This window comes from Phaethon aethereus (genome assembly GCF_964289735.1).
Source record: "Phaethon aethereus genome assembly, chromosome: 2".
Taxonomy (NCBI): domain Eukaryota; kingdom Metazoa; phylum Chordata; class Aves; order Phaethontiformes; family Phaethontidae; genus Phaethon; species Phaethon aethereus.
The window spans coordinates 73,741,618-73,764,015 of NC_138582.1; the positions used below are offsets into that span (position 1 = coordinate 73,741,618).

At 39.1% G+C, this 22,398-nt stretch overlaps 1 protein-coding gene across 1 annotated transcript in view; it reads left to right on the plus strand.

Annotated features, from left to right (window-relative positions):
* The window catches only part of MOCOS (molybdenum cofactor sulfurase), a 232,172-nt gene that overhangs the window by 109,148 nt on the left and 100,626 nt on the right, over positions 1-22,398 (plus strand). Inside the window, exon 5 of the mRNA XM_082015564.1 lies at positions 13,993-14,069. Coding sequence (XP_081871690.1) covers positions 13,993-14,069 — 77 coding nt within the window. The remainder of the gene's footprint in view (positions 1-13,992; positions 14,070-22,398) is intronic.

The window sequence follows — 22,398 nt, forward strand, 5'->3', positions numbered from 1 at the left end:
GTCATTTTATCTCATACTTACTGTTATGTTCTCTGTAGCATATATAAAGACTCAATATATTTCCAACCAGGAGGATTATACACTCATTAAGAGCTAAATTTTGAAAGTACTTTTATTGGTAAGAGAGAATAGATGACTTACTGCATTGGTGCATGTTGATTTTTTCAAATTAGTATTTTGTATTACTATGTTACAGTACAATTTTCCTTTCTTGATGATTCTTTTGTGTCTGGTATGATTGAGGCAGAGAGAATTTATGTACTTTTACGTGAAAAAAATCATTCATGGAGGTGGGTATTTTCATTTTTACTGTGTTAACATCATTTTATAAAATCACACAGCTGTCAAGATCACCTTTTACTTCCGTGACAATTCACTAAATAAAATTATCTTTTTGTTCCTCACCGCCATCACCAGAGACCCTCCTTACTGGAAGCACATGGAACTAGTCAAAATGCTATACTGTCAGGCTGGTAGAGCATGCATGCAAATTTATAAGAAAAAAGCTATTCAGTAAGTGCATTTCTTTTGCTCTTGTCTCAGTAGTCTCTTTATACAACTGATGTTGTGCAAGACAGTGCCACCTTAATTGCATGTGAAATGAAAGAGACTTGGTCAGAGGAAAATCAAGAGTGATGACTCCAAGGTTTTTAGAGGCTCCCAAAGTTACAAACTTCTGTATTTATGTAATTTTTGTATGCAGTTTCATGAAGTGAGAGGTGTTGCTATTTCAGCATTTCCATTTATTGGATGCTTAAGAGGGGCAAAAACCTCTGGGTCATATAATCAACCTATTTGCTGTCAAAGACACCCATACTATATAATCCCTTCTTTATATTGAGCCAGTGTGCAGAATGAGGGGGAGACCTTTGGCAGGGAAATGAGGGCATGTTTGTTGGTTTTGATTTGTTCCTGCTACTCCCATTGGAAAATTGTTCTATAACTTCATGTCTTGGACGGACACAAGACTTCTGATCTGCAGTCTGTATTATCTTGTGGTCAGTTTGGTCATTTATCTGCATTTTGTCCTGTAGCTTAAACAGTTCATTTTCCTCCCTGGTTATTACCCACCTCTTCCATCTCTATAACTACCAAGAGCAATACTACGTAGCTTTGAATTTCCATACTAAGTGAACTGAACACTTTTATAAGATGGGCTTTTCTTTTCTCTGATTATCATACGCAGTATGCCACAGAAAATCTTATCAGACCTTTATTAATGGTGTTAATATTTTTCTATCTGTAAGTCCTAGCATGTTTTCTTGTCTGTCATGCTCATGGCTGATAACTGATCTGACCAACTAATAAATCTGATGTTTCGGATGACACTCTTCCAGTTCATGGCAGAAGTTAATGTCAGTAATCCCTAACTGCATGATAAAGTTTATGCATGATGATGTACTTACCATACATTATAGCATATGATATATTTCATCTTGCTTCTGTTTTTAGGGTTTACAACTTTATCTGTTTCTTACTGTACACAATATACAGCCCCATCTTCTACATTGACAATCTCCAGGTTTCATTTCAACAGCCTGTTGTATCTTCACATTCCTACCTTTTATGCCAGGAGCATTACTGAAACTACTAAAAGAGACACTTGTCCCAAAACCAGTGTTTGAGGAACTAAACAGGTAACCTTTTCCCAGCTTAAAAGTTCCCCTTTCAGCACAATTTCTTAGCCTACTGTATCACTCTTCTAATAATCGTTATTCTGTAATAGCTTCTCATATGGCAATAGAGCTAATGTTTTACTGAAATCCAGATAAATTAGTTCTGCATTTTCTTTCCCTAGTAAAATAGTGAGCTCTTAAAAGGGCAGCTTCTCTGGGCTTGATTTTCCATTTCACAAATCCATGGTGCATTTGAATGTGCTTTTATTTACTCATTTAATTGTCCTTTTATTCAGAACTTTTTTTCAGGGCGTACATAACACCAAGGTCAAGCTAACAGATGTGTTGCTGCTTGGATCACTCTGTTTCCTTTCTTTAGTAGAAATATTGTGTTTTCTGTTTTCCATTCCTGATTTGACAGATTTGTTTACTGGCGTGTGTTATTGGACTTGGGAGTTTTTCATGCCAAGTTCTTACTATTCTGGGACGTACTTTGTCTGTCTGCCTGTGTTCAAGTACATTAAAACCTTTGAAGTGAGTTTCCACACCAGTTGCAATAACTTCAATTTTCACACTTTCCACACACTTTCAGCCATGAGTCACCCTGTCCTGACCTATGTTTTTCATCAGAGTCCTTGTTAAAATCTGAAGCCAAGTAGTCATTTAGTTTTTAGGCCGTTTATCCTCTTCCAGCTCTTTCCTTATTGAATAACAATAATTATCCCTTTCTTTTTATTCATATTTCTGATTTCATTATGTAATATGTGTATTATTTTATATTATCTGTATTATTTTATATTCTTTCTATTTTCCTTTGATTTTATATAAAGAATAGTTTGCTGTTCAGTTTAATTTGCTTTATCAAGGCTTGGCTCTTGGGAATTCTCACTTTATCCCTGTGCTTTCTGTCTTTCCAAAAGTAGCTTCCTTAGCTGAGCAGCCCTTTTTCTGATTTCATGTCAACTTTTATAAGCAGTGCTAAAATCTCTCTTCAGAGGTTTTTTTTAGTGCAGGTTACTGCTGGAGGCTTTCTCTAAAAGTGCATTTTCTCTCTTTTTTCATTTTTTTGGGGCTGCAAATTCCATGCATTTTTGAACCTGAGCTTAAGTATTTTTAGCTCTCCTCTGTATCTAAGTATGTGATGACTTCAGTTCAGTTTTCCTGACCAAGTAATTTCATTAATATCTCATTTTTCCCCGATTATATTGAAAACCTCTTTTAAGGTTGCTTATCTACCTGTGCCACGTAAACTTGTAATCCCTCTGATCAGGGCTTCTATCAGTCAAAGTCTTCCATTGTGTATTTTATAACTGTTTGTAAGAACCATTTTTCAGATAATTATTGTATTTGTAGCAGGTTTTGTTTGGTTTTGGCTCTGATGTTAAGGAATAATTGAACTCAATCATTTCTGTTATCTTGATTTTGCCTGTAAGAAATTTAAGGTACTATTTATTTCTGTGAGAGTGACAGAAAAGTATCTGCTGTTACCCAAAATCTTTTTTTCCTGCATAGCTACATAGTCTATAGCAGAATCTCAGCAACTTGTCCTGCTTGTTTTGAACATTTCACCAAAGAGATTTCAATTCAAAACAGGTCTGTTTTCTTCACCACCATCTCTCTTATATTTCTGTTTTTTCTTTAGCACATTTTCTATTTGTGATTATTTTTCTACCACATACTAATGTCGTGGCCTACAGAGCCTCTAATCCCTCCATTTTGTAGCCCACGTACATTATCTTAGCTTATAAACGTCTCTGCTTTTTTCACCCAATTGTTATCCTGTTTTCTGTTTGGATGATAGCTGGGATGATACTACTTACATAACAAGTGCTTCTATGAATATTAAACTTTTTATTTCTCTCTTAATGCACATACTCCTAACCCACTGCTGTTTCTTGACCTTGCTATCTCCTCATCTACCTGTCTCATGCTCTTTTCTGTCAAGGGAAAGCAAGGGATAGGAGTCATCTCTCTGTGCTCCCTACTTCAAGCATCAGCAATGCCAGGCAACATGACAGAATTTTCCTGAGTCCTTGAAGGAATCGTTACTTGAAGTGTTCCTTTCTTCTGAACTTGGATGACTGGAAGACGTCCAGAACTTCCTTTTGTTACTGACCTTATCAATGAAGGTCCAGGACACCTGTGAAAGCTAAAGCAGCTACCTTTGTTTATAACATGAGCACAAGATATTCCTGGGGTCTCCATCACTGCCCTCCTGTTGAAGAGGAGAGGCAATTGCATGGAAAGTATTCTTGGTTTTCTGCAGTATAAACTCCAGACTACTTAAAACGGTGAGAAATTAGGATACTTGCTAATTCAATATCACTGTTGTGAGTTCAATTTTCTGGAAATTTGGTAATTCCAAATATCCAGACCAAGCCTGGCAAATCAGAGTAGGTCCTTGGAAAGAAAAGTCACCTACTTGAACTCACCTGTCCTCATCTCATGAGTGAGATGCTACCAGTTGACCTCACAGGGTAGTGTGAAGTCTTAGCAAGCCTCATTACAATGATGAAAAATGAAAAAACAGTGGAAGAGGTCTGCATATTATAGTAGTTCTGAGGTCCCAAAATGGAAAGATAGCTTGGCAGGTTTTGCAGTGAAACAGTTGATTGCCAGGATGCACCTGGTTTGGTGTAGCATATCTTGCTATGTAATTTTTTTTTTCTTTTTAAGCATGAGAGTGCGGCAGAAAGAATATGTTTTTTTCCTCATGAAAGTCTCAGTTAGCTGCATCCCCTAAGCCTAAAATGGTTGCATGTATACCTTGGAATGCTTTGTTAGCTGAAGTCTTCCTTGTATTTATCTCTTCTCATTCTGCTTTGATGATTTTACTGTTATCGCAAAGGTCTCAACATGCAAACTAGCTAATCAGACCTTATTCTGAACCTAAGTTGTTTTATAGCAGTAATTTAATAATGCTAGTCCTATCAAGCTGCCAGCCTTTCTGGATACACAGGGAGTTGTTGGTACATATATCTTACATTAAACTGTATTTAGCTGCTTAGTACTTACTTGTTACTACTTGTAGTTGGTGTACGCCACCGACTATGGGCAGTTCCACATACGTGCACATTTGCATCAGAAGTAAAAGACCACGAACACTGATTACATTTATTCTTGCTAACAGCTATTAAATATTCAGCACGTGCATGAAGGCTTCTGACATCCACTTAATACTCATTCCACTTTATAAAAAGGAAAATTATTTCTTACTTGTGCTTCATCTGAGTCAGTGATGAGTGGAAAGACATTAAGAAATGCAGTTTCCCATGAAGACAGCTACCGTGTGGTTGAGTCCAGCTTGCCAGTGACGCCTTCAACACTTCCCTGGTTTCCAGTGGCAAAAGATCTGGACCTTAAGGTTCACTGTAATTTAGCAAGACTTGGCATCTGGGGAGATTCTGCGCAGTCCTGAGCCACGTTGAAGGCAAAATTTGAAAGAAGCACTTCTGTCCTTATGAGTTTTGGCTTAGATTGTTTTGTAACTGCATCAGAAAAGTATAAATGGGAACTTTCTCTGTATTTCTTTTTAGTGGGAAAACTAATAGAATAGGCAGTGGTGGAGGAAGATGAAAGGTCTCTATTTCTTTTTATTTTTTTTAACTTCCTGCTTTCCAGAAAAAATACTCATTTCTATTGAGAACCCTTACCCCCTACCTCCTTTTTCTTTTTTGTGGTATCACTATCATGAGCACATTTTGAGCCTCTATCTTACTGACAGTACCAACATTTGAAATTCTTTAAGTTAGTTTTCAGGTTGCATGAAGGAAGAGCAAATCTTCCCCAAATGGTGGCTCAACACAGAATGGTTTAACATGATAGGCTTAAAAGTGAAGAACCTGTTTTCCTTCACAGCTCCCAACGGATTCTGCTAATCTTGGGCGTAGATTGCCTCTGAAAATTAGGTCTGAAAATAATTTTTATTGCTAGAGAAAGAAGCATTTGAGGTGGGATCAGAGAAGTCTTTTCACACCCTCAACTGAGGAAATGAAGTGCTCAGAAGTGTTGCTGCATTCACTTTTATCTGCAGTGGAAATAAGGCTTATGCATCACAGTAACCCCTCCTTTGAGGCACAGACCTTTCTGTAGTATGGAGCCCACCCATTGGAAAGCAATCATAGGGATTTTTCTCGATTATCTGAGGATAAGTTACTGCTAACATTATCCAAGGCCATTGATCTGGGTCTGCCTCACTGGCACATGTGATTAGACAGTGGTATTTTTAAGAATAAATTCATGTTCAAATGGAGCCATTTTTGTCTGCCAAATTTTAAATTGATTTGTCTTTAGCCGTTGATTACAAAGTTATTCTTTATCCCCAAATGCACCTGTTTAAGGATGAAAGATTGCATCTCAATCTTCATGAGGAAATAAACAAATCTGTTTATACTGAACATGGACAAATGATTACAGCTGGTCAGATTATTGCCTATGAAAAGTTCATCTCCCAAATGTCTTTCATCCTTTCTTTCCTCCGAAGGAAAAAATCAAAGAACAGGCTTTGAAGTTTTATTAATGATTCATTACTCATAACTGATGAGTGAACAGTTTATGCAAATACACATTGCAAATTGCTTACTTTAACTATTACTTGGGGTTATATCTGTATATTACCTTCCCATGGGAAGCAGAGGTGTGAACATTTGGATTGTTGATATTTAGTCATGGGAGAATAATGGATATCAAATGTTAAATACTCAGACAGACACAGAAATCATTTGTAATACACTTGCTCACACTGAACTGCACCTTAATGGAGTTCTTGTTGGCATTAATAAGTTACAAGTTAAGATGAATGAGTATAAATCACAAGCTAACTAGCTGATAGTTGAACATATTATTCTTTGAGGCCAGTTAACCAGCAGGCCTCATGTTCCTGAAGACTTAAATTTAATATACCTCAAGGAAATATCCCTTTGCATGATGTAATTTTAAAGAGAAAAATTATTTTGTTTCTCCCCCTCTGTCCTGTCAATGGAAAGAAATTATATTGGCCTATTTTGTGAACTTTGAAGGGAAACTTTGGCCAGTGACAAATGCAGTACAGATTTTTTTTTTTACCGATGGCTCTTCTGGTGGGGAAAAAAAGTACTGTTATTCTTTGACTTCGGAGGGTCTGTGGAGGTGTTGATGCGGGAGTATGTTATCCCTGAGATATAACTTATTCATTGTTGTGTTATTTAAATGCTTATGGGCAAAGCTTTTGTATAAATATTTTTTAAAATATATTGTAAACTATTAGTTGTAAAAATAGTATTAGTAAGAGAAATCTAATTTTATTAAAAAATTATGTACAACTGAAAGTAATTGTGATGCATAGTTGTCAGAAGTGTGATTTTTACAGAAAGGCAGAGCGCTGAGTTGCTGATAATCTGCAAAATCAGAATGCATCATTCATCCCGATTTGAGTAACAGACTCAAGGATTGCTAATCTTTCAGTGCAAAAGGGTAAGATTTTTCTAGATATAGGTAGTGAGCAAAGTTACCAATTAGGAGCTCACCAAATTGCACATAAAGGAGAGATACACAGGGATATTTGAGAAATAAAAATGGACTGATTTATTCATTCAGTTTTCACCTCCAGAAGTGGCAGTGTTTGAGCACTGGATAAAGCATGCTCCTTTTATTGTGCGAGAAACAGTCATCACTCATGAACATCTAGTGTGCCACTAACTGAGGTAGAAAGGAGTTGCTGAAGTGGTAAGAGTAGGTGTCTTATTCAGAGGTCTATAATTTATTACTGCCCTTCTAGCATTTAAATTCTTGGCTTGCTGTAGCATGCTCTTGTGCAGGCAGTTAAGCAAAGTTGGCTTATTATGAAATTGTACTTTAATGATAGCATACATACCCGTTACAGCAGGCTATCTCCTAATTTTATTTACTTACTTCAGTGGCATGCACCATGTGAGACAAAGACATTTAGTCCAAAGGGAGTGTGTACCTGAGGTTAATGGTCTGGGGGTCAGATCCTATTCCAAAGGTTTTACTAGTAGAAGATCAAAAAGCCCATAGATAAATGCTTGATCTTGCATGATGCTGCCTTAAAATTCGGTTGTTGGTGTTTATGTGGGTTTCACTCAGTTAAGAAAATTACTAATATGGACCACTGGCAAATTGTTAAAAATGAAGAGCATCATCTGTGGCCAGACCAAGGGGAGTGTGTCCTCTGGAGAGCCACAAACACCCTGGAAAGGTACCGGAGAACTTTGTGTCAGGAGGAGCTGATAGATGTGCTAAAGAGCAGAACAGGGCCCTAAAGGTTTCATAGGCTGGTAATTATGTATTTTAAGTTACAGAAAAGCAAAACAAATATAGCTTCTTTTGCAAATCTTGGGTTTTGATGTTGGAAAGCAGTGAGAGCAATTAAGATCTGTTCCCCTGCTAATATCAGCTATGGCAGTTACTAACCTAGTAACACGAATGTGGCTGAAAACAGTCTGTTCCTACAGCCATAAGGTTGACACTGCATACCCTTGGTGCTACTGTAATTCCAGTGAATATCAATATAGAATAAACAAAAATGTATAAAATGTAAAAACTAAATTTGCCAAGATAGTTGTTTCATGTGGGGGTGATATGGAATATCTCTAAGAGGTGAAAAGTAGGAGCTGAATGAACTACTTTTAAATGCATACCAAGAACCTCTCTGTATTGTTGTACGTTTTAATTAGATGAAAATAAATGAATTGAAAAGATGAAAGGAGCTCGTGTAACATCTCACTTCAAAGGGCAGCTCCACTCTTGAGGAGTGTTTTTAAAAAAGAAAAAAGAAAAGAAAAGCAGCTTATTCAAGAAATATGCTTTCTCTGTGGATTTGGTTTCACTTTTACCTGCTTTAGAAACTTAGGAATGACTTCTGCTTATTTGACCTAAATGGAGTCATTACCCCAGTGTAAAGGAGAGTGGAAGCTGGCTGACAGTGATGTTCCCCCCCGCGCTCCTTTATTGCACTTTGCATTGACTCAAACGAGCGGGATTATTTTTGACCTTCTGATGGGATTTTTATCAAAGTTTCAACTCTCTGGGCTGTGTTCTGGACAGAAATTGTACATGTGCAGTGGCTCTGTGTCTGCATATACTTTGTCTGGGCAAATGAATTGAAAAAAACCAGCTGAATCACTCATCATCTTGTCTGTTAAGCAAGTCAGCCTTCCCAGAATCCAGAGGCAGGTGCTCCCACCCAAAATACCTAAAAGCCATGCCTTGTATACTTTCCATACACTAAATAGCTTACGTTATGCAAGATATTGCACCACCTCAGCATTGTCTGACTGGTCTTGAGGGCCCTTTTGGACTCCTGACTTAAGTCAGTGCTGTCCAACTCCAGGGTAATATTTTTGTCTTCCACCAAGTTTTATTCCTAAATCCTCTCTTTAAACATGAGTTGTTTATTTAGCCCTTAAGCACTTTATTTCCAATCACATCTGTCCAGGCCCTGACTCTTGTCATCATATTTCCATGTAAGGGTGACGTGGCTAAGGAGAGGATGAATTCAAACTTCCCAAGATGTCACAGTTTCCTTCCTTGCTTCAGTTGCCCTGAAGTGTGGGATTTGCTTTAGCAAATAACATTTGTATGCAGAAGCCTAACAGAGAAGTGTCACAACAACCAATTGAACACGGATTCAAAGAAAGACTAGCTTATCTCCATCCTTCAAAGATCCCGAAGGTGGGACCTCTCTCTGCAAGCAGTAGTTTTCTCTCGTAAGTCAAAGGTAAAATTGCTGCTTCTAGAAACAGAGGTCTTGTGTGACTTGGAAAAGAAGAACAGCTCATCAGCTTCATAATTCCTTGATAGATTTAGGCAGGCTGCTCTGTTTTTTGTTATGCCATGAGCTGTTTTACCAGTTTGCCAGGTAGCATGTTGATGTGAAATGCTATCAGCTTTTCACAAACACAATCAGCTAAGCAATTGAGCTTGTCCCAGACGTGATTAAGTGGGATCAATTACAATAAGAACTAGAAATGAGAGATAAGCTTGTTGTTTCTTGAGTTAGTATTCTGCAGTATTAGGCTTTGTAAGTATCCTTTATACATCATCAGCTGCAAAACCTTTATTACTTCAGGAAGTGGCTTCTAGACCAGCATTCAAATGAACTTCATCCTAAACTGATTATTCTAACACTGGAACTACTATTGAGTGGGGAAACAATTTATTTGAAGTGTCAATTGCATCAAACAGAAAAGTAATCATTGAAGTCAATGTTTTGCAATGCAAGGAGAATGTTTGCTGTCAATCCTAAATACAGTTAAATATTCTGGGAGAGAGTTCTCTGTGTCCGAAAAGGGGAATAGCTACCCTTCATAAGCATCGTGTGTTGCCATGCTACTAAGTAAAATTGCTATAGCACTTAAGTCTTAGTTTGCAAAATATCACAATTTATAGCTTTGCTAAATATCAGAATTTATAGATGATTCCTGTAAATTTTTCTGGGAATAAAGCAAAATGATCAATTCAATAGCTGGAAATATGGGGGAGATGACAGCTTTACATGAAATTGCACATCAGTTGTTCAATAAATCTGAAGAATATACGTGAGAGTCAAGTGCACTGGAGGTAGTGTAACTGTACATATTATAGGAATAATGAAATATCAGTGCTTTCTTTATCAGAAAGCTGGTAATAAAGAAGCAGAGGGGGCCATATGAACATACAAAATACATGAGAGGAATGTTGCAATATAGTCCATATCTAAATTGTAAAAAATTGTACTTGCCCATATCTTTAAGCAAATATTTTTAACCTTGTTTTTAATTCTTTTCTGGCTTCTGGTTCCTGCGGTGGAGCTCCCAGCAGGCAATTTTTTTATGATTCAGAAAGAATAAATAACGTAGGTCTGACAAAACAATGCAGGATGCATATATTGCCACAATGATTGTGGTGTTCTGGAGCCTAATGTTTGATCAAAGCCCCACAATTGTGTTTTCTTTCTTTTTTCTGAACAGAAGGAGGTTCCTGAGCTCTGTAATATTTCCATGAAAATCTTTAAGATTTTACAGAATCACAGAATCACAGAATCACTAGGTTGGAAAGGACCTTTAAGATCATCAAGTCCAACCATTAATCCAGCACCACCATGTCCCCTAAACCATGTCCTGAAGCGCCACATCCACACGTTTTTTTGAACACTTCCAGAGATGGCGACTCCACCACCTCCCTGGGCAGCCTGTTCCAATGCCTGACCACCCTCTCAGTGAAGAAATTTTTCCTAATATCCAATCTAAACCTCCCCTGGCGCAACTTGAGGCCATTTCCTCTTGTCCTATCACTAGTTACTTGGGAGAAGAGACCAACACCCTCGTCGCCACAACCCCCTTTCAGGTAGTTGTAGAGAGCGATAAGGTCTCCTCTCAGCCTCCTCTTCTCCAGACTAAACAACCCCAGTTCCCTCAGCCGCTCCTCATACAACTTGTGCTCCAGACCCCTCACCAGCTTCGTTGCCCTTCTCTGGACACGCTCCAGCACCTCAACATCCTTCTTGTAGTGAGGGGCCGAAAACTGAACACAGGATTCAAGGTGCGGCCTCACCAGTGCCGAGTACAGGGGCACGATCACTTCCCTACTCCTGCTGGCCACACTATTCCTGATACAGGCCAGGACGCTGTTGGCCTTCTTGGCCACCTGGGCACACTGCCGGCTCATATTCAGCCGGCTGTCAACCAGCACCCCCAGGTCCCTTTCCGCCGGGCTGCTCTCCAGCCACTCCTCCCCAAGCCTGTAGCATTGCATGGGGTTGTTGTGGCCAAAGTGCAGGACCCTGCACTTGGCCTTATTAAACCTCATACAGTTGGCCTCTGCCCATCGATCCAGCCTGTCCAGATCCCTCTGCAGAGCCCTCCTACCCTCCAGCAGATCAACACTCCCACCCAGCTTGGTGTCATCTGCAAACTTACTGAGGGAGCACTCAATTCCCTCATCCAGATCATCAATAAAGATATTGAATAAGACCGGCCCCAGAACCAAGCCCTGGGTAATAGTAACATGACTCATGTAGTATAGAATCATAGAATAGTAACATGGCTCATGCATCCCTTCTACTACTTAGCAATGGTTGTGCTGCAGTTGTCTGCTTAGTTAATAACACATCTAATGAATTGAAATCCAAATTTCATTTCTCTTTTTACTATAGGTAAGATTCGGAGGCCTTTGAAGATCTAGGCTGGCACCTTTGTTGCCCTTTCAAGTGCTTTTCTATTCTGATAATGGTAATAAGGTTGTTGAGGGTTGTGCAGTCTTCTTGATGGGCTCAGTGCCAGTGTCTCTGCGCTGGTCTTTAGAGTTTTACTTGTTTTGCTAGCCATTGCCAGTAACTGAGCAGGGCAGGTCAATTCACCCTCACGGATCATTTCTGTAATCTCTCCTTGGCAGCTGTATGGGACCCACTGTGACATTTCCTGCAGCCAGTGCAAATTTTTAATGTGTTTCTGCATTTAATTATAAAACCACTGTTAGCCTCTGCCTTATCTCTTCTTCCTCCTCCCCCATTTTTTCTGCCTTTTTGGATAGGGTATTGCTTCCCTCAGGTACTGGTCCACAGGTCTCTGTGAAAATATTCCTGGTGTTAGGTCTGTTTCAAATCATGAGTGGTCATTTTAAATTTCATCACTGACAGCCTGTGAGGTTTCTACGCTGAAGTTCAGGAGCAATAGACATTGCTATTAAGTATTACTAGGCAAGATTCAGAAATTCCTAAGAAGGATTCTTTGGCCTATTTTGTATTGAATTATGTAAGCATGAGTGGTCTCTTTTGGACTGTTCATCCCTGTAGCAGTCCACCACTTTTCTCTTACCACTTGGTTTATGACTATTTGCTGCTTCTATCTCTCTTCTTTCATCCCAGATGAACATATTACCATATATACACAATACTCTTGCATTATTCTTTTGTATGGAATTATACCGAGTATTTTTGGAAGCTTTAAATGTCCTTCACCTGGCAGTGTCACTTGCAGTTTTTAAATTATTTGATAACTATAGAAAAATTAAATAGAAGATAAGAAAAATCATGATAGAAGTGAGAGCTATTTTACTATTCTATAGAGGTTTAGTTTATTAAAGAAAAAGCATTTGACCATTTTTAACCTTTAAGCCTCTTCACAATACGTATTTAATTGTGTCACCAAAAGCTTTTTACATGCATTATGAAAAATAATACATCCATAAAAAAGAAAAGACCAACCCTTTTTTCTTGCCTATTATGTGTGCATGTAAAGTATTTTTGCCCAAGAGTGCCTCTGTTGTGCTCTGTGTTGTCCAGTCATTATTCAATGTGGTCATCACCAGCCCTTTCTGAGAAAAATTCAAGAAACACCAGGTTACTGGGAAGGTCTCATCCTCATGGTCAGAGTTTAATTTTCAACTTGAACCATGAGATTAGTGGTTGTTCCTGGTGGGTTCATTTCCAGCATTAAGTGTTACACTTTTGGTGATACCTCCATCCTTCTTAGAGACTTGCTGTCACCCCAGGTTCAGCCTTACATGGTAGCAAGTTCTGTACAGTTCTGATTTGCATCGGTTGTCAGCATTTTTCTGTGTTCCCATTTTTGGTGAAGCAAGCTGAATAATGACTCCTTAAAACTTCTTGTGGACTGCGGTGCACACAAAACCTAAATAAAACATATTTTGATGCTTGATATGATGTCCCTTCTGCCCCCTTGAAATTCTCTTGGGCATCACTTCATGAATACATCCCCATCTTGGAGCTGCACCTTCTCCTTCTGAACTGTTGGAATGACTGCAGTAGTTCATCAGATCTGGTGTGTTTGTTTCCATTTGGTGTTTCCATTAAAAGGTGGAATTGGTAGGGGATGTACGTTTTCCCCCAGCCTTGTATAGAGCTCTTGTTATAGGTCAGTTATTTTTAATTTCCAGGAAGAGCACGTGGAGGGAGGCTTGTTAGTGTTCTTCCTCTTTGCTTCAGGTAGGGAAGGTCTCTTGCCTTCTAACTCAACTGTATTAGAAGTAATCACATTGCAGTGGCAACGGAGGGGAAAACACAGTCTCCACCTGTGTCTTCACCTATTCCGGACATCTTCTGACATTGTCAGAAGGTAACTTAGGACCTAGTGACATTAGTTCATAAGACACAACTGTTACCCATTACTTGAAAAATCCACAACCCACAAGTAGCCCGCACAGGGGAAAATAGAACTTTCTCTGTGCAAGCAACTGTTCATATGAGCCTCTATACCTTTGAAGAATATATTTTTGCTTCATAGGACACTACGAAACTGGAATAAAAATCCCAAAGGGAAGACTTCCCACTATGTGAGTTAGAGTCACTGAATATAAATTAATAACTCTCAAAATAGATTTAAAGTCTATACCGTAGCTGCATGATTTGTTTACTGTGCTTATTTGTTCTGTTCTTTAGGTTTGAAGATGGCACAGTCTCTTTTCTTGATATCATTGCTCTGAAACATGGATTTGATGTTCTGGAAAAACTCACAGGTCAGTTACTATAACTATAATGCTGAAGAGTGAAGTTCCAGATTTATACTCAGGGAACAAGTCTGATCATATTTCCTATGGCTGTAGCCTGATTTTTCTTTCTAGATTTATTACCCATGTTTGTCAATGTGAAGATCAGACTTCAGTGTAACTGGTTTATCCAAGCCCTGTGTAATGGATTATTCCAGCCTGGTTTGGAAAAAACAAAATATGCAGACTCCACAAATAGACACACAAGGCTTGAGTACATTGTGCACATCTAGTCTGCCTTACACTCACAAAAATGCAACAGGAAAATAATAGTAGAAAGTAGCTGAGCTACATCCCATTGAGACTTGATGCAGTAAGAGTTCTGCTGTGCATGAGGACCAGGCAACTTGACCTGGTGCAGAAAAGCCATTTGGTAATACAGATTAACAAAGGAACCAAAAAAGAGAGTTTAGGATACACCCTAAAGCTTTTTATGTTAAATACCTCTGTGGACAGTGATCATCAAACAGTGAATTTTCCAGATTATGACTTTTCACAGCAGTTTATTTATGTCTGTACTTTGACACACTTGAGTGGAAAGCACCATGATGTTGGGGTTTTTGTCTCATTTTGTTCTTTATTTGATGTAACTTAGCACTGCAAGTCTTATGGAACTTCCCAGAAAAGCACATGGTTGTGAACTTGTAGTACAGTTCCTGCCTCTCGAGGTGCAAAGTGAAAGGAGAAGAGACAACAGTCACAGGCTGCAACAAGGGAAATTCTGACTGGGCATAAAGAAATAATTTTTGCAGGATGAGGGTAATCAAACACTGGAGCAAGTGCCCAGAGAGACTGTCTGATCTCCATCCTTGGAGATGTTCACAACTTGACTGGACTTGTCCCTGAACAACCAGATCTAGCTTTAAAGTTACCACTGGTTTGAGCTGGAGGTTGAACTGGATGACCCCAGGAGGTCAAACCTAAATTAGATTCTTTAACTACTGAAGGCTAATGCCTCCCTCCAGGCAGAGGATATTATAATGCAGGCTGGGGCATACTGAGCTGTGAAGAGTGGAAGACAGATCTTTCCAGTTACTGCTTAGGGCATATTCATGAAGTAGACGGTGTCTGTGGCTACGTGCAGATTCATAAACAAGTTCACAACCTGCCATCTTGATTTTGCCTGTGGTTTATGGACTTGAAATTCTCCAGTCACACTAACTTTGGCAAGCTAGTGCAAACCTGGCAAAGGTCTCTTCGCAGTGGACTCCCCTGTGGGAAGATCATTTCCATGGCACTTTTACTATCATGACTTCATCTCCCCAAGCAAAAGGCAGGTAGCCTGGGATAAGAGGCCGGTGCAGGCTTTCTAGAGAGTCTCATGACTTTGAAGATCTTTTCAGTGGCTCCCACTGTTTGAGTGTCTTTGAAGCCCTTAACATGAAGCTAACACTGAAGTCCCAAATAAAATTTTGAGCTCATCTTCAGGACAGAAGCTCTATGTGAAGGGTGTTGCTTATGTGCCTTGTTATATGTTGATAGAGTACCCCAAATGTACAACCTCTCTGTGATTGCTGCCATGGGTCAGTGATTCTCCTGGAAGGTGCAGGAGGTGACACCTAGCCAGGGAAGCTTGCAGCACTGGCTGTGCAGGAGGCTTGCACCAGGGCATGTTTCCATGTGGAGTGTGCTGGATTAACAAAACATGTTCCTGAAATATGTATTTCATACTCATGTATGTGCATAGATAATATGTAATGTCTGAACCTCCCTTCTCCAGTGCACTCTGATTTCCTATATAAAGGGATAAAATGTAAAAGAGACCCAAGTCCAGAGAGACACTGACAGTGCTCCAGCTTCCTCAGCTCTGTCAATGTTTCCGGTGGCCCATCTGTGTTGGCTGTGAGAGCAAGGCTGCCTGGAGGCCTGAAGTGTAGCACCACAGCCTGCAAAGTGGTACGTGTTGTCTGGAGCAGTATGGTTGCCCTTCCAAATGTTTAGCTCTTCAATTTCTATATACTGAATATATCTGTTTCTGGCATAATCGATACAACAAGAGATTCAGTGCTTTGAAATTGCCATTTTCCCCTCACCATCCTTTTTCCCCCTGTACATCATTGAGAATATTGGAGTTTTGCAGGATATTTAATTTCTGTCAAAGGTCCACTGTTCCTTTTGAACAAAGATTATTGTAATTTGTGTGTATACAACAACAAAGCTGTTGCATGCTGTAGAAACACTTCGTAATCCAGAAGGACTACAGATTTGTTTTAAGCCACTTTATGCATATTTCTTCTGCTTCAATTGTCAGAGGCAAATTGTTCAGTGGCAAAACACAGTCAGATGTGAACTACCTCTGAATCTTACTTTGCTGTAGCTCCTGGGATACTTGCTTTGCACTTCCCCAACACAAATAATGATTCTCATTCTGGGTTGGAAATGGCCTGGAGTAGAAACAAGCAAAATAAACAAAGTATTGTTTGTTATGAATTGTGTCCTTCTGTGTAATAAAAGAACTGCTGAAGTTCTTTTGGGGTGTCGTGTAGCTGGATTGTACCAGAGTAATTATTGAAGATAGAGAAGGAGATCGCTAATGGGAGATAATTCAGAGTTTCAGTGTTGTGAAAAACAGAGATCTGTTTCTGCGTCTGATACCATCTGACTAAATTCTTGACCTATCTCAGCTTCCATTTAACAACAAGGCATATTTCATGCCACAGTTTCATCATGATGTGTTTGTGTATGTAAACCATTTTCAGAAGTCTTGTGTCTTTATGATTTTTAAACTTAAGCTTTACCTGGTATTTATATTTATTAGTAAATTTTTATCAGTTTCACAAATGATACTAAGGTACATAATTTGAGATTGTGTTAGAAGGCATACTTTAATTATAATGTCTGTTCATTAATTCTCTTCACAAGAAAATATAGTATGTATTGGAAGACATTTTAAGATGCAGATTTAGTCTTCTAAGGATGATGAATTGGAAGTCCCTTTTAAATTCACTGGATGCATGAATGGTTGTTGGAGAGTAAAGGTTATGTTGACTTTCATAAAGGCAATTATACCACACAAGAGCCAAAGCAAAATGCAGTGCAGGACGCTAAATGGTGAGGCTAACTTTGATTTTTAATTTGGTCTTTTGGACTTTTGAGTTGTGTTTTGCCATTTTATAATTTTTACCATACTCTGGCACATCAAAGACTGGTTGCAGCCAGTGATGAGATGTTGGGCAGCAGTTTAGTGGTACTGCACAGATTCTTATGCATGTTGTGTTTAGACACTTAGGGTTACGCAAGTTACCCAGTTTAGGGCCAGAAAAGAATTTTCTCCTCAGTCAGATTAGCAGGGATTACTGTGATTTCTTCTCCTGTGTGGAGTTTGTGACTGCAACTGCTGTTGTCTGGGCATGTTACCTAAACTCGGACTGTGGGTGTGGTGCTTGTGAATTTTATTGCTTTCATCCTTGCTGTTGCTTTCATTCATAATTTGAATGGATTTGGGGCCTTTCTTTTAAAAATCGTAAGATTAAAGATGGCATTAATACTTGTGTTCTGGCTTGTCATATAGGTGTGTTGGAAGTGGATGTGTATTTATTAAATTCTTCCATTTCAGGGGGATATTCTTCCTTTGGTTTAAGAGAGAGAATGAATCACTGATGAAATTTTTACTTTCTCCATGCCAACTATTTGCCACAAGATGAACTTTAATGTAAAAAAAAACTGGGCAATTTGTGCTGTTCTCCTCACCTCACTGCTCATGATTAACACCTTCTCTAACTGTACTTGAGAGTTACATATTGTTGGGTTTTTTTTCTAAGAAAAAATGTTTGATGAGTTGACAGTAGGGAGATGATGCTCCATCCACACTCTAAATATGAAAATATGGATACACTGAAGAGAGGGCATTTTAAATTCTGGCACCAGAAAGAAAAGTTTGACTTCTAAATGTGACCGGTATGCATAAGAGCTTAAAATCCAAAGGTATTCTGATTCCTAGATAATGACACTACTGGTATGTCAAAAGACAAAAACCTCTCCTCTCGTTTCATGGGTAGCGAGGTGACTGTTTCTGTTTTTAAATTTCTGTCCCAAGATAAACTTGGTTTAGAGAATAAACTAGAAAGTAAGTTATTTATTCACTGCTGACAGTTCTTGCTGGGTTTACTAGCTTTCTTTTGTGGCTTGACTAATGCAAACTAGACATCATTTGTACCATTGAAAGCAGAGCAGAACAGCTAGAGCATGAATTGAGAAGCTTTGAAAAAGTGACTTGCCAGAAGAAATCCTGCCAGGGCTGCCTTTGCAGACTTTAATCTGTATATAAGGTTTCTTTCTGGAAATAAAAGCTGCTTTTATGTTTTGGGGGGTTTTAATATGCATTTGCTAACATTGATGTGAATTGCATTCACAAGCTGCCTAATCTGTGATGAGGCCTAGGAAAGGACCAGAAATGTCAGAGTCATTCCTCAGACCTGTAGAGATAACACAGGAAGAGGTAGTACAGCACATAAATGTTTTGGGTGGCTTTGCATAATACATCTAGAGAGAAAAATGCGCTTCTTAGGAACTAATAGAAGGGGAAAATGTCTTTATTATAAGCTAAGCTGATGAAGAAAAAGTGCAGCACAGCTGACAGAAAATATACTCTTGGCAAGAGGTAATTGTACTGTGTTCAGACAAAAGAGTTTGTAAGACTTCTGCAGTGAAGGCATTTGATGGCGTTATTACAGGGGAGAGGTTTGCTGCAGAGTCTTTTCGTGCTTGGGAGACTCCTGGGAAGAGGAAGCTGGGGAAGCTAATAACTGGGGGCTCACCACAGGTGCTCTTGCATTGGCTTTGGCTTGCCAAGGCAAGAAGTGGCAGGGAGCATCAGTATCCAACACAGACAGGCTTCTCACTCATCCAGTGATAACTGAGCTCTTGAGGTCTGCAGTTACTGAGAACTTCTCCTTCGGCAGCACTGTGTACATTGCAGGTCTCAAATGCTAAAGACTACAAGGAGAAGCTTGAGGCAGTTTGTTTTGGGGGGCTTTGTGTGTTTCCACATGAAAGAATGCTGGAGTCACTGATCTTGTTTCTCTCACCAAGGAAGCCTTAACCCCACCCTGTTGGCAGCAGCAGAGTCTCTTGTACGCCAGTTAGTGTTGCCTGTCCCTGCCTTTCCTCTTCCATCCTTCTTTATGCGCCTAGTTTAGTCCCTAGATGAAGTAGAGATTAGTGACAAGTATTGGGTGTCCTACTAGTTACACTTCCATGTTGTAGATCAGGAATTACTTCTGAAGATATTGGAACCTGCAATAATTAAGATCATAGTATGCACTTTGTTTTTTGGTATGATTTGTACACCTTCATCTAACTGTTGGTTAAATCATTACAAAAAAAAAACAAAACCAAAAACAACCAAGCATGGCAAAGAAATAGGAAGAACAGGGAATATAACAGCTGCTAAACATGTTAGTATCCTCAGTTGTCTTACTAAAGCCAGCAGAAATGCCGAACAACCAGTGAATTTAAAAGAACTGTTGTTCTGGATCCTGAGGAGCAGCAAAGTGCACTTCCACACTGGTCACTCCCAAATACAGGCTTTAAGGCAGGAATATGGTCATTAGTTGCACATTCTTGTCTGTTTTCTGTCTCTGCTATTCTTTTTTTCTCAACCCTTGGTAACATGAGAATGTGAACATCCCCACTGAGCTGAGGTAGCCATAAATCAGAGTTGTTAACAAGCTGATAAGAGTAGGGTTTGTCCATGTGTTAGTTGTTCAGTTTCTTCAAGATAGCGGGTGGTGATCTAACAGGAATGATAAAATCCTGGGCCTGCACTGTCCCTATCACTGAAATCAGGAGAGGTATATGGTAGTATACAACCACAAAAGCAAGATGGGAGAACATTTAATAAACTGCCGTGATTAATCTATTTCTATATCTACTCTGTTTATTTAGTTCGTAATAAGCCATTGTGTTCCTAATCAAAGAGATTGACTGTTTTTAGAGTATTGCAAAACATGACTAAGCAATCAGTTGGGTTTTTTTTATTGCATTGTATGTGAATCCTATTTCTCCCTGACTTAAACTGTGGAGCCTCATTCCTCTTCAGATCATCCATTGAACAAGGTTTTACTCGTGTGAATACCAACTGTAGTCTAATTTTCTTGCAATTCTGTGTGCCTTACTGCACATGGGATAATTCAAGAAAGGTGTTTTTTCTGCCTTACATCAGATGGTTGCTGTGAAACTAAGCCCTGACTCACTGAGGAATCAGAACCTCTGCAGAGTAATTACCTGCACTTGTTCACTTTCAGGTTTGCAACAAGAGGTTGCGTTTCACTGTGAGGGCCTCATCTGTGTGGACACTCTTATGAATGCTCCCACTGAAGTCAATGGGGCCATGAAAAGAAGGCCAAGGAGCTAGATGACTTGGGAAACTTGAGTTCCTTTCCTCAGCCATTAGATTTACTTGCTTTTTATTAAATCACATAGATACTAACCTTTAGAGGAACAGGGAGTTAGGTAAATAAATGTGTTTCCAGATCTGCCTTTAACCTCTGGGTAGGATTTATCTTATGTGGCTATCAGCACCTACATCTGAGGTGGCCATTTAGATTCCCATTGCAATCAGTGGAACATAGAGTACTTCACCAGCTTGGTCCCTCTAACCTTTTTTGGAAATCTAGGATTAGAGGAGTTACAGCCAGCAATACCAGTTCTTCTCATTGTCTATTAAGGGAGCTTAGACGTTAGCTTAGTGTGGTATAGGGCATTACTTGTACATATCTTTCCTGCTAATGATCCCTTTGGATCATTAGACTACAGATCTGAACTGTTGGATTAGCTGAGGTGGAATTAGTGTTTGGGGATTTTTACCCTCCCTCAGAGCTGTGGCTTGTGTTGGGCAGGGCAGGTTCCACATTTCTTGTGGTTGAAATAAACCGGTAAAGCAAAACAGGGAACATGCTGGAAGAACCCTGAGGAGCATGAAGGCTCAGCATGAGGTTTTCTATTTGGGAAACCTTCATCTGTCTGTTACTCCATGAGTGATTTCTGGTTTGCAACATAAATTTCATGCTTCAAATCCAAGCTTATTCAGGTAGATGTTGCGTCCTTTGAAACGGCGAGGCTCACAGTCTGACAGCAGACAAACTGTCATGCAAAGGCAGAAAACATTCTGTCTCCAGGGTGAGAATGTCCCAGTCAAAAAGATGTCTTATGTAAAGAGTGTGTATGTACAGCTGACTTCAGAAGTCTGTGATCATTTTCATTTTCAAATGACTGGTTAAAGAGGATTAGGAGAAAAGAAAGCTCAGTTGGCTCTTTTGCATCAAAAGAAGCCATTGTTGGGACTGTGGTTAATTTATTAAGAAAGACATGCTCAATTGAGCACGTATTTGGTAATGTCTGTAGGTGGAATTAAAACAATTAAAGAATCAGTATTACAAAATGAGCGAGTAGGTGAGGCACTCTTGTGCAACTGTCTGAAAGTACAGACAAGCACCGTGTCTGTATTTTGAAGGCAAGTTTGAATTAATGGATGGGCCTACCTTTTTTTACCGTAGATGCAGAATCTGTTCCCAGTTCTGCCTGAGGAGAACTGTATTTTGATCACTTCCAATAAATAAAGTGGGGGAAATTGTTGTAGCCTACATCAAGAGGGAATGGGTGTAAGACCCAACTCTTTGATTAAGTCTGTAGGAATATTAACAGCAGTCAAGAGTAATGAAGCTCTGATCCTCTGGTTCCTAGACCAATCCAGCATCACCTACACATGGCTAAAGGATATCTTGGAGTAGAAGTGCTTTCTGTCTGTAGTACCTTTCTCCCTAGATCATTTTCTGTGTCCGATACAGTTAAGATCTGAAGGAATTGTCATTTTCACTACAAAGTTGTCATTGCTAAGAGACAGGGAACCTATAAAGTCCTGTGGGACCATAGATTTCAAAGGAGAACAGAAGTGAGGGCTTTTAGACTTCAGTGCAGACCCTTCAAAGACTTTTTGTATCTAAATTGATTAAGTTAGGGTTCTTGTTATCCTTGCAATACCCTTTTAAAATGGGAAAAAAAAAAAAATCTTGTGCAGCTGTATTCTTAAAACCTGTATAAGAAATACTCAAGAATTATCTCTGTGTAGCTCCAGCTAAAAAACAGAATTGAAAGGAAAATGGAAAATAAAATTACACATAAATTAACTCCATTACATTTTAAAAAGTGTAATATATTGGTAATTAATTTTTGCCACATCTTGATATACTAGCAAGGAAATAAAATGTTACCTTGAGGATACTAATTTCCTTGACCGATACATGAACAGTTTTCTTACCAACATGCACCTGGAAAATGAACCTTGGCAGGGCAGTGAAAT